The sequence below is a fragment of the Triturus cristatus genome, chromosome 6 (genome assembly GCF_964204655.1).
Source record: "Triturus cristatus chromosome 6, aTriCri1.1, whole genome shotgun sequence".
NCBI classification, from domain to species: domain Eukaryota; kingdom Metazoa; phylum Chordata; class Amphibia; order Caudata; family Salamandridae; genus Triturus; species Triturus cristatus.
The window spans coordinates 175,604,791-175,618,395 of record NC_140589.1 but is presented as its reverse complement, the minus strand read 5'-3'; the positions used below and the strand labels follow the sequence as shown (position 1 = coordinate 175,618,395).

At 41.5% G+C, this 13,605-nt stretch overlaps 1 protein-coding gene across 1 annotated transcript in view; it reads right to left on the bottom strand.

The window, feature by feature from the left end:
* PKHD1 (PKHD1 ciliary IPT domain containing fibrocystin/polyductin) overlaps window positions 1–13,605 on the bottom strand; it is a 1,788,124-nt gene that overhangs the window by 1,323,744 nt on the left and 450,775 nt on the right. Inside the window, exons 15-17 of the mRNA XM_085609531.1 lie at window positions 12,843–13,118; window positions 6,932–7,021; window positions 5,436–5,526 (exon numbers count right to left, since the gene is read on the bottom strand). Of these exons, the coding sequence (XP_085465657.1) occupies window positions 5,436–5,526; window positions 6,932–7,021; window positions 12,843–13,118 (457 nt within the window). The remainder of the gene's footprint in view (window positions 1–5,435; window positions 5,527–6,931; window positions 7,022–12,842; window positions 13,119–13,605) is intronic.

Below are 13,605 nucleotides of genomic sequence, written 5' to 3'. Positions count from 1 at the left end.
AGACTTTACCTACCTCTGGTTACCACCTCTGGAACCGCAGTCTCAGTTGCCACAGAGGGGGAAAGCAGCCGACTCTGTCAGCGACTCCGCTGAAGTCACCGCTGAGGGCACTGTCACATCTCACGCTGCAACCCTGGTCTCTCTGACGATGACGACTGCTACTGCCACCGAGCAGCTGTTTGTACCGTGACCTGTGGGCACCGCACTCCGTACCTCCTCGTTTCACTTTGCCGTCCTGGTCTCCTCAAGGATGTCGCTGCCTACTGACTTCGACACCGTGACTTAGGGAGCATCGCTCGTAAGTCTCCCGACGCACCACCTTATTGAACAACGGAGTCTGGACCGACTGAATCTAGCCCCCAGCAACCAGCACTCGCCTGCACCGTGACCTGTCATCACCGCAGCAAGCACTGCCTCACTAAGCACCGCTGCCCTGGTTTCACCAATGCCGCTGGAGGACCGTCACCGAGCCTCTGCCTGCACCACGCCTTGAAGGCAATGCATGCCGCACCACTACGCTTCACATCACAACCGCAACGGTTGCCACGATTGGCTCGCACCAACATGATCGACCAAAACGAAAAGGTACTGTTTACGAGTCTGACAACACCACGACTGACGCGGTTGGATGGAACTGTTGGATTTTGTTGTTTTCAGCACCGCAGTAGCACTGTACAGACCTACCGACTTCAAGAAACTGCATTTTTAAGGTTATTCTTGCAAAGTGCCTTTTAGTACTGTATCTTGTATTTTTACCGTTTTTGGTCTTGTTTTGAACATATAAAGTATTGGATATTTTTCTAAACTGGTGTGGTGCCCTTTTGTAGTGTTTTCACTGTAATACTGTTGGTTATCTCCAAATGATTTACACACTGCATCTGAAATAAGCCTGACTGCTCATACCAAGCTACCAAGGGGGTGAGTAGGGGTTAATTTCGGAGTGTATCCCCCTTATCCTGACTAGAAGGAAGGTTCCCTATTTGGACAAAGGTACAAACCATTGCCAACTGGAGACCCTATTACAGGGACAGTCCAATTTTCGAATTTAGCATCATGGTGTTGACTAAGGGCAAACTAGGCCAAGTTCATCCTCAGGATGGTGTCAGCGATACTCATATGGTAGCAACTTAGTGAAGAAAAGTCAATAATCCTAAACAAAAGCAAAAACAAGTGTGTGAGGGACTTCAGTAATTCTTATCTTGTCGTAGCAGGCTTATGTATAAGCACCTTACATAAAAATTGATAGTCTTTTGTCAGAGGCAAATTAAATTCAACATGGCCTTCAGAATATTGATTGTATCATCCACACGGGAAACAACCATTACAACGCAGTCATTACTATTTATTTAAGAGTTTTATATAGCGCTAGCTAGACCCGAGGGTATCAGAGCGCTTTACGGCATTGTCACATGTAAGAAGAATGGACACAGTAATATGTACATTGAGCAGGGAGGCATCGCAGAGTATCTTCATAAAAGAGCACATTGTCCCTCATAAGATACGTTAACATAGTAGGGTGTACGGTGACTCGATGGCGCGTCACAGAAATGATGTCGTAGAAGCAACCGTGACTCTTGGCGAGATTAATGAGATAGGTCTTAATGTCAAAGTGCCCTGCGATAGGCAGGCTTCGTTTGTTCGGCTTTAGCTATCCATTCGTGAGGGATCGATTAAGGAGGAGGTCTTTGAGCTGCCTTTTGAAAATTAGGTAGGAGGGATTGGTCCTGATATGGATTGGTATGGAGTTCCAGATGTTCGGCGCATTTCCTGCGAAGGAGCGAGATGTGTTTTTTTGTTTGCGAGTTTTCGGAGGGATAAGGAGTTGGGTGTTGGTACTCCTTAGGCTTCTTGTCTGACCAGCCGTTTGGAGTTTTGAGGCCAGGTAGGTGGGATTCTCTGTGTGCAGCACCTTGTGTGTGAGGCAGGCAGTTTTGAAATTGGCACACATTTCGAATGGAAGCCATTTTCTCTGAGTGCAGGCGATACGTGTTCATATTTCTTGACTCCGGTGACCATTCAGAGTTGATCTGAGGGGAGCTAGGTGAGATTTTGCTGATCCTGTGAGGTTTGCATTCCCATAGTCCAGTCTTGACAGCACCAGGGATTGAGTGGCTTGTTTGAGGTCATTGGGAGGATGAAGGGTTTTATTTTGTTGAGTAGCATAAGGTTGAGGAAGGCGCTCTTTGCAGTGTTCTTGATGTGTTTGCTCATGTCTAACTTAGGGTCCAGAGGGATTCCCAGCGATTTTACAGAGTCGGCTGGGGTGGGGTTATGGTTGAGAGCATCAATAGTTTTTAACCATTCTGTGATTTGGGGGTTTGTCTCCTTGTTGTAGATGAGCAGGATTTCTGTCTGGTCTTGGTTTAGTTTCAGGTGGTTGTGTGATAACCAGTGCTGGACTTTTCCCAGAGTGTTGTTCAGTCTTTGAAAGTCTTCAATGGATGAGGTTTCCAGATAGATCTGGGTATCGTCAGCATAGAGGTGGAAGAGAATGTTTTTTTTTTAAAGTATGTTGGTAAGTGATTCCATGTAGATGTTGAAAAGCTGTGCGAGAGAACTGATCTTTGTGGACACCTCTGCTAACGGGGAGTAGGTCCGATGAGAAGTTTTTGATTTTTATTCTTTGGGAGTGGTTTTGTAGAAAAGAGGTGAACCCTTGTAAGACCACCTCTTCTGCTCCAACTCTTTCTTTAAGTGTCTGAATGAGAAGTTTGTGGTCAACCGTATCGAAGGCTGCCGATAGGTCCAGGAGTATGAGTAGGCAACACTGACCTATGTCAAGAGATTTGTGCATATCGTCTATTATATTTAGGATCACTGTCTCTGTGCTGCATCTATTTCTGAAACCCGATTGGTAGGGGTCAAGGAGGTTTGTGCTGTCCAGGTGTTGAGTAAGTTGGAGGAGAACACATCTTTCCAGGATTTCTGCTAGGAGAGGGAGGTTGGAGATGGGTCTGAAGTTGTTCAGATCGCTTGTGTCAGAGCCCGTTTTTTTCAGTAGAGGTGTGACTTGGCCGATTTTGAGACAATCCGGCATGACTCCAGTGCTTAGGGAGCTGTTTATAATCTCAGTCCAGAGCGGGGCTAGGGAGAGTTTGAGCTTTTTGGCCAGTTGGGCAGGAATGGGGTCCAGGACACGTGCTAAGGGTTTGGAGTTGGAAATCATTTTGATTATCTCTGCTACGGAGATGGGATTGAAAGATTTCCATAGGTTTGCGGGGTGCTTGGGAGTGGTCTCTTCCATCTCTAGGGGCAATTTACTGGCGGGGGGACTACGGTGAACGTTCGGGAGAGTTCTATCTTAGTGATTTTATCATTGAAGAAATTGGCAAAGTTATCGCATAGGTCTTTTGAGGCCGCAGCAAGTGTCGAAGTGGGTTTGGAAGTTTGCTGCCTAATGAGATTGAAGAGTTCTTTGGGCCTGTTTTTAGCATTACCAAGGGCATTACAGAAGGAAGATTTTTCAATCATTATGTGCTTTTTATATTTCCTGCAAACAGATTTGAGTCTATCTCGTAGGACTGTGGACGGGTTGTTTCGCCAGAGTCTTTCTGCAGCTATTAGGTTTCTTCTTTCGGAGTTTATGTCTGTGTTGAACCATTTTCTAGATAGTACGTTCCTGACTCTTTTTAGTTTCAGGGGGGCTATTTGGTCTATAATGGAGGTCATAGTAGAGTTATAGTGGGAGGTGAATTCTGTTGTTGAGAGCTTGCCGTTGTGGATGGGGAGGAGGGAGTTTACCCTTTCCTCCAGGTCTTCAAGTGGAATCTGACTTAGATTTCTAGCCCAGCGGGGGGTTCTTGTGTACGGGGCTGGCGCTGGATCATTTGGTTGATGTGGAAGAGAATGATATGGTGATCAGACCAGTCAACAGGCAAGGTGTGGTCGATGGAGACTAAATCTGGTTGTGCGATAATGGAATCCAGGATTGAGCCTCTGTTGTGGGTTTTCTCAGTGCAGTGTTGGGTGAGGTTGTAGTTGATTAGGTGATCATTTAGGGTTTTGATTAGCGTGTTGTTTTTTTCATTCCAGTGGAGATTGAGGTCACCTAGGATTATGCTGTTGGAGTCGCGGAGTGATTAGTTAGTTATCAGGTCGGAGAGGTGATCTCTGATTGAGGCAGTGTTTCCTGGCGGATGGTTGAGGAGATGGCAGAGCAGTGTTTTGTTATAGCTTGTCTTGATGGTGGCAGTGAGACATTCGAAAGAGTTATATTTGAGGGCATCAGTTTCCGTCACGAGGATGTTGTTCTTGTGTATGATTGCTATACCTCCTCCTCGTTGTTTTTTTCTGTCTTTGTGGATGATTGCGAAGCCCGGTGGCACAAGCATGTCCATAGTTGGGGGGGAGATCTCGTTTAGCCATGTTTCAGTGATGAACGCGATGTCTATGGCGTGGGTGAGGATGGCCTCAGCCAGTTCTGCAGCATGCTTGGTGGCCGATCTGCAGTTAACGAGCATGCAGTTAGTAGAGGATCCCTCCTCTGTTTTGAGTTTTTTCTTTTGGGGAGCCCTGGGGATAATGGTGAGGGAGGCTGAGGATCTTGAGGATCTGGGGGGGAGAGCGGTCTCTTCCAAATCCGGTGATAATCTGGATCTTGGAGCTGGAGGGGTCAGTAGTAGATGAGTCATATGATGAGGCAAGATCCATCGCTTCACTCGGGTCATTACAAAGCACTACCTTTACAACACAGTCATTACAATGCAACATTATTTACATCGCATGCCATTACAACGCAGCCATTACAACGCATGTCACTACAATGCATGGCATTACAACATATGCCACTACAACGCATGCCATTTCAACGCATTATATGGTAAGTAATGGGAAACGTAATTTTTACCCCTACACTATCCAACACTTACCCTACTGTTGCACTCTCTGGAGTGGGAATAGTAATTTTTACCCCTACTCTATCCAAGACTTACCCTACAGTTGCACTCACTGGAGTTGGAATAGTAATTTTTACCCCTACACTATCCAACACTTACACTACTGTTGTCTTAAAAGTGTTATGCATTGTAATGGTATGCGTTGTAATGGAATGCGTTGTAAGTGTAGTTTCTAAAAATGCGTTGTAAAGACATGTGTTGTAAAAGTGTGCGCTGTAACGTGTCCTATTCCATCCACACATAGTTTTACTTGAATTTTCTCTCACCTCTTCATTCCTCATCTCAACCTCACCTCCTCATATTTACCCTAGCAGCCTTAATCTCTCAGATAACTTATTACTTCATGGTCATTACTTCACAATTTATTTCTAACTTGACTACTAGGCAAGAACGACCTGATTTCGTAAACTAGGTCTCCCCTTGGTCTTGAAAGAATTTTTTGGGTCTCTTTTCTTCAGAAATCACATTTATGGCACAAGAGTAAACCACCTATAAAATAGCAGTGCATAAAATATATGTATAAAAATTAAACCAACGTACCTTGTTCAAAATTTGCTCTCAGCAGGACTGCGGCAGACAAAGCAGATGGGACACATTTTATTGCTAGAATTTCTTCTATTGCATTTTCAATCTACACAAGAAAAAGGGACTCTTCAAATTACCTTTCTAAGATGAAATAAATTGGCAGTAGGTATCAATTCACCAAAATGCCCATAGCAGTGAAAATGAAACTTCACATTTTGACATCTATTAACCTGATGTGGTTGACATCTGCACAGCATGCCATATGTTGATAGGGGAAGAACAAGGAATGAAATTAATAGATAAGAAACATGGACCTGCTGCTTCCCACTAAGGGTGAGGGTAACTTGGGTAATTCTGTGTGTGGTAATCCCACCGAATTACCCATGATTTCCCCAAGATTCTGCAGAATTATGAAAGAAGAGTAGTTATGCGTTTAGCGCTATTTCTTAATAAAGAAATGCCCCATTCCATCCAAATTGGATGCGAGGATGCATTTTGCACTAAGAATTAGTGCTTATGCACCATAACATGAATAGTGAGCGGGCGCAGCCACACAGGCTTGCTAAATGTGCTCTTGGACATCAGGATTTTAACCCCCAACTTACTCCCAGCATTTAGCGCTATTTTCTTAGTGCAAAATGGACCCTAGCATTCAAAGTGGCTAGAGCATTTACTAGTACCATTGTCAATGCTGGATGAGGTGCTGTCAGCTCCAGGCCTGTTCCTTTATTCAGCAGCTTTACTCTCTCCTGCTGGCAACATTGCTACAGTGGGGCAAGGGTGGTGGGCTCAGGATGCAGTCTGTGGGCTGGGGAGGATTGTTGTCTGTCCTGGGCTTTTTTCTCTGGTCTGATGCACTTACTGCTCATGCAATGGAGATGGATGGGAAGAATGGGATGAGGAGGTAAAGGGTGTCAGCAGTTGGTGCCGGGGGGACCGGATTTTGATGGTGGCTGCACTACATCTTAGCCAGAAACCCCTGGGCAGCATAAGTTTTATCGGCTGCTAATAGCCAGGCCCAGTGTTTCCAGACCTAGAGTTAGAAGGGGCCCAATAATTGTGGGTCTGGAATGACATATCACTCAGAATCCAGCTTATTCAGAGCCTTAGAGGGTAAAAATGTTGTATCACTTTTTCCTCTTACTTCTTAATATTTATTGTTTGTTCTTTGGTTGTGTTCTTCCGTGCTAACTTGGGCACATGTAGGCCCTCATAAAGAGGATCCCAGCCCCTACATTTCCCAGTTCCATGGGAATAGATCATCCAGTCTAGGTTTTTGCTTTGCATTCTGGGACTTACACTCCTGTTTTGTAATGGGATAAACAGGACTACAAAAGAACCAGAATGCAAAGCAAAAAAAACCTGGATGAGCTACTCAGAAATGCATTTGGGAAACTTGAGAGCTCTGGTGATCAGTGAAATGACGTTGACCAGTGTTGCAAATGATGGTGAACTCAATCTCGTCTCATTCGGTTTGGATGTAATTTTAGCATTGCATGTACATTACACACCTGTTGAGTTGTTGCATTAGAGGGTATCAAGCAACTGGATACATTGTCCCAAGAAAGGCTAGCCCATTCTGCACCAGTTAGTGTTAGCATCTGATGAGAGAGAAAAATGATTACAAGTAAATGTTAATAAAACAACATGCATACATATGCACACCAAACAATGGGAAACACTGGAAGTTGCATATTTTCTAAATTCAAAAATAAATAAAAAATCCAACTTATCAGTTAATGTAAATGAAAGCAAGACTGATCACTCAACCTTAGTGAATCAAAGCACACACCTGCTGTAAAGTCTGATAAAAACAATTTTCACTGCTTTGTGGGGTCTGGTGCACATTAGTAGGAACGAGAGGACCACACAGCCCTAATATTATTTATATGCCAATTCACCCTGTACTTTTACTGCATATACTTATATCCACCGTTCGATTATGGTGCAACCTCTCTTCTGTAAAGGGCTCAAAACATGGTTCTTTAAGCAGGCTTTTATGGAATTTGTTCTCTCTCTTTTATTCTGTTTGTTTTAGGTTCTGTTATCTGTTTCCGTTATTGTAGTGCTTTTAATCAAGCAACCAGCATCTAGAAGTTCTCTTTTGAGCAGTATGGAATCCTATTTCATTTCATTGTGAGAAATTGGGTTGTCGGTTGAGTCTGTTGTGAGCACTGCTCAAGCAACAGCCAAAATCCCTTGCAGGGTGAACCACAAAAAGTCAATAAATTAACCTGTGCTCAACCCTGGGTAGCTTGGCACAAAAAGCAGTTAGGCTTAACTTAGGGGCAATGTGTAAAGTATTTATGCAACAATAAAGTGAAAACACAACACAGTCCCAAACCAATTTAGAAAAATGGAACACATTTTTATAAATTAAAGTAAACTTTTATAAATTATTTGACACCAAAATGACAAAAATCCAATCTGTAGAACCGGAGTTCTGAATTTTTTAAGTTTTTAGTATAAACTAGCACCTAAAACAGTAGACTAACAAACTAGCTGTTGGAGTCACTCTGGTAGTCCTGGGTGCAGGTAAAGATGTATGGGCATGCCGCTGAGGGTTCAAGGCACGCTCCAGGCAGCAAAACAGTCTTTCCAGGTACAGCAGCAGACATGTAGAATGCATAGCAGGTCATAGCAGCAGTCAGTCCTTGGAGAGTCCTTCTGCAGGTCCATAGTGAACTGAAGAGTGGGTCTGATGGTCCTATTTTTACCCGTATTCTGAAAGGTGGGAGAAGCTTCTGGAAAGGTTCTTTGAAGTGCATAGAATATCCTAAACACCCCTGCACTTACTCTAAGATGCCTGCAGTGACAATACAGGGTCGTTAGGCACTTTGTGGGAAGCCAAAGCACAGGCTAATGTGTTGTGAGTGGAGCTGTGCTCAGGTCTGTCCCCATCCTGCTAGCAAATGGCCCATCGAAGCACACCAATCATTCTATTATGTAACTCTCTAGAAGGAATTCGCTAAGTCTAACGGTCAGCTACACCCAGTCATTTGACCCAAGACAGAGTGCAGGCACAAAGGGCAGGAAAATCTCAACTCTCTAAAAGTGGCATTTTTTAAAATTCTAATGAAAAATCTGACTTTATCATATAAGAGGCTTTATCATTTCATTTTCAAACACAACACATCTACCCTTTCCCAATTTGGAATTATAGCTTATTAAATAAATGTAATAATGTATCCTCAATATTATCCTATGGGATGGGGTTTGGCCTAACAATAGTGAAAATCAAATTTAGGAGTTTTTCACTACCAGGACATGTAAAACATAAAATTACATGTCCAACCTTTTAATTACACAGCACCTGCCCTATGGGCTACATAGAGCTTACCTTAGGGATAACTTATGTACTAAAAGGAGTTTATGGCTTGGCAAGGGGGTTTAAATTACAAGTCGACATGGCAGTTTAAAACTGCATTTAGGCTGCAATGGCAGGCCTGGGACATGTTTTAAGGGGCTATGTAAGCAGGTAGCACAATAAATGCTGCGGTCGCACTGGTGGCAATTAATTTACAGGTCTCTGGTATATGGCATACCACTCTACAAGGGACATATACGTGTATTAAATATGCCAATTAGGTATATGCCAATAAACTATGTTTAGGGCAATGAACACAAGCACTTTAGCACTGGTTAACAGTGGCAAAGTGCACAAAGAGTTTTAAGCCAACTATAAAAAAATTCAGCAAAAGTTGAAGGTAAGTAGGCAAGAAGTATGGTGGAAGGCCACCCTAAGACTGACAGGTCTAAAAAGATATTTACTTTTACCAAAATTGTTTATCTTGAATATGAAATAGTTGTTAATCAGAATAATCTGGGCCCAATCCAGTTCAAAGCCCTCTACTGAGTCATAGGTTACTTCATAAAATAAATGAAAGGCTCAATTTCCACATTTTTTTTATTGAGTAGTCGTGTATTCTTCCAGTCTTAGATATGAGATACACTTGACTACCCAGGCCTGAGACACACAACATTTCTGTGAGTAGTTCTCAGGAGTAAGACTTGCTTCATAAAGACCTGTGAGGAAGCTAGTTTTAGTGACAGAAGCGCATGCGTTAGTGATACCCAAACCTATAGTAAGACAGGCTCTTTCATAGAAAATGCTTTGTGACTCAAGTCTGGATAGTGGAGCAGAAATTACACCTAAACTTGAAAAAGATACATCAATTAACATAATAACTTTTATGATTAGGGCTTCAGCATTAGAGCACTAGGATTTACACAAACCATAACTTGCATCCTTGCCATGGAAACCAAAACTCACTCACACTGCTCACAACATTACACCTGCTAGGACAGATAGCTTAACAATGAAATTAATGGCATTACCAATGACATTTCGTTTCACATTAGCATTGACATTTTGAATATTGTCACTATGGACACAGTCTAATTTCTTTCATTTTAGAAGTGATGTTATTTAATTATGTTTCTGTTATTTATATTGCGAGGTTGCAGACAGTCCATTAGGTGGGTGAAATGGTTATCAAGGCACATACACTAATTATGGTTTTATTTAGTTACCCTAATTGTACATGAAATGTGTTTCTAATGGAATTCTGGAGGCTTCTTTTAAACATACATGATGGTGTTATACTCAAAGGAAGATATTTGTCAGAGGATTTTTGATTATATATTGCATTCGTTCTATAAGTGCTGATCTCAGGTCCTGCTCAAAGCTCGTCAACATACCCTTTCAGGGAGGACTTTCCATGCACCACATGGCTGAAGCCCATGAGTAGTGGGGCTTGGCACACTTGATCAACCATACAGGCTGAAAGTTGGACTTTGTAGCTTATCAAAAATCCAAGAAATGTACAAGAAATATCAAAGTCAAAGCAAAGATATAGTTAGCTTTGGTTATAACATCTTAACATATGGCTAGTGTGCAGGTTATGGATTTGCAGAGCTATCCGTAACTGAAGAAATGTAGTGGGTTTTTGGTTTAAATTCATAGTCAGGTCAGCTGTTCCATAGAAAAAGCGCTTTTTGAGTTGCTAATAACTTTTGCACCGCTTGACAAATCTTCACGAAACTTCCCAAAAGTGTGCTTCTTTTTGACTAGTTTGTGCATGGAAGATTTCGGGGTGATTCATCAAGCAGGGGCGAGAAAAAAGAGGGTCCTAAAATGCAAATTTTCCATAGACTTCTTTAAGATGGTCTACCACTAAAACTGCTGAACAGAATGACACCAAATTTGGCAATAAGCTAGATCCCCCTAGGGCCCAAAAAAACAGCAAACAAATACTACGATCCCATGGGATCGTGAAGAAAAATATCCTCCAGAAAATGGCAGCTGGGCCACATTCATTAACTTTAAGCCCCGGGGAGCCGCGGGCCTCTCTTCCCGAGCCAATAAAGGCTACTACCCTACCCTCGGGCTGATATTTGTATAGAAGGGGATGTGGGCCACGCGGCACCACTCATGTCACTTACATAAAAAATAGATATCCAATTTTTTTCAGTTTTCAGTATGATTTCCTTATTTTTATTTAAATTTTATTTACAAACATTTGCTGGTTTAATACAATTTATGTGACTAAAGAGAACGTTAACAGGGAGATATCATAAAACAATTTTTATAAATGTAAGCAATGTAAACTTTCATTTCATCATGGACTTATTCCCTAGCTATTTTACATGTACTATAATTTACTTGGATCTCTTCTTTGCCAGGGAAGAGGAAGATGTTTCACTATATTATTGTACTCTCCTAGTTCAAAGTAAGGACTAGAAGTGATTATAGGTGTAGGAGAAGAGAGAATAGCATCATACATAGCAACAATATACATTTTGTGTCATATGAATAGTTTTGTTGGCTTGAATTTGAGTTATAAAGTGTCCAGTATTACACCACCGAATGATACTACTTTTCTTGACCACAGGAGGATGAAAGGCAATCGTGTTCACTCCAGAATTCAAACTTGACAATAAATAATTACAAACAGATCATCGAAGAATAGACATTAGCTCACATGAATGTCTTATCCGGTATTGATCAAATATTTTAGCAGCAGCAGAACACCTAAGTCAATTGTTCTCCAATGCATGGAAGGAGTGCGTTGTGGTATAGTTAAAAAAACAGTTCTTCTAAAACATTTGGCGAATTACCCATAAGATTCCCTAATACGTAATGTGAATGCCATAATGCCACCACTAAGAACGTAGTATGGCCAACTATATGACATACAAAGAGGGGTTTTGTGCTTGAGGCCCACTGAGATATGCGTTTCACTCCTGAGTTTGAGGACAACAAGTTGCTATGGTTAAGCATTTCAGCTTACCATTTCGATTTGTTTGTACTATTGCATGCCCACTGTATATATTTCAGTTATGAAGTTGTTAGTATTTACAGATTCACTGCAAAAATATTTGTTAAAGGACATTATGGATAGATACTAAGACCACGTAGTAACGACACCTAGAGGGAAATTGCAAGCAACCCAAAAAGCATCAAATGAATTGACTTTATAGTTATGACCTAAAGCCTCAGAAGGACTGAATTTAGCCAATTATGGTTAACTATGCAGCTAAGTTCCCATCCCTAAAATTCACTGCTATTCCAGTCTCCTTGCCGGCAACACAATTTACACGATAGGTAGCATCATAAACGACATGGGTGATAATATTGCCGATTATATTGCATAAGCAGCAGTGTGCACCTGAAAATAGACTCCAATTGTACTAGACCATCTTAGCAATTTAGTTTATACATTTTATAGGTCTGCGTACCCAAGTATGCGTTTGTGCATCCAAATGGCTAGTTTCTTTAGTTAATACCTCTAGGGTCTACCCTAGGCTAATGTACTGCACTCTTTCTCAAACAAGCCCTTTAATTAAAAAATTAAAACAGGGGGACAGCAGGAAGAGCTGTGAGTCTGCACACCCAAGATGACTGTCTCATACAAATAATCTTCACCTCCTAATAATGAATCGTAAAACCAGCCAGAAATGTAGAATCTGTTGCTTTTCAAAAAATGCTGGAAAAATATATTGACAATGAAAAGGGCACCAAGGTATATCTGTCTGATTGGTAAAGATCTGTCCAGTGTATTTTTCCATTCTCCCAGCCTAAAAGAGCCCTATGGGAGTTAGATGCAAATTGTGGCCACGCTACACTAAACATTTGAGGATGAAGTTAGGTAGACACATCTGGTTTTATATAAATTGTGTTTGTGTCAAACAGGACTCTTCCAATGTAAAAGGACTCACCCATTGCTTTTGCTTACTCTGTTAAGAATATAAATCTGTGGATGTGATGATATCATTGCTTTCATCTGTACATAAGCCAATAATCAGGTTTTAAAAATAAAGTCAAGAGAGGTTTGTGGCATTGTCACAGAACAAATACCATACAATCTATAAACAGTATGCTTTTAAAAAGTGAATACCAAAATAACATCTAATACTGACCTGTATCTCTGGAAGGCGTACTGCTCGGACTTCAACCTCAAGCTTCTCTCTATGATAAGTGTTTACCACTGTTGGGTTAAGCCAGGTGTTGTGAATCTGAACGCCAACTTTCATGCCCTTTGATGGCATTTTCCCATAATGGCATGCTTCCATATAGTACTTTCTGCCACCTATAAGTTCAAACTTTTCAGATTTCTGCTGCCAGCTCGCATTCCAATTCTTCTCCCAGTGGTCAGACCAGCTAGAAATACCAGCAGGAATGGAGGCAATCCTCACCTGAAGGCACAACAAATGTTTAAAATGAGGAACATACCATTTGTATTGTGTCTTTTGTCCCAGTCACACCATTTTGGGTCCTTGAAAAGATATGGTCACAATGGAAAGATACTGTACAAATCTCCATTAAAGAATAATTTAGACAACAAAAATGAAGACTGGTTATGTAACAAATGTATTTAGCAGCAACTGCTATTAATACATTCAAGTTTGTTAGTAGGAGTTCTATGAGTGCATTTTTGATATTGTAGCTCATTCTTGGTTTAAAATGTTTTTGAAACTGTTTCTGTATTATACAAATGACTTCAACTCAGGCCATTACCATGGCATGCATTACATCAACATGATAGAATTCAGCACTCCTGACAGCAAAAACTGAATGAACTGAATTCCCCTGCTCCCTCAAACTCTAAATAAGCCCCTACATATTTTAATAGTAAGGGGATGGTTTAGTGTTTGGCAAATTCTGTGTATCTGCCAAAAGTGG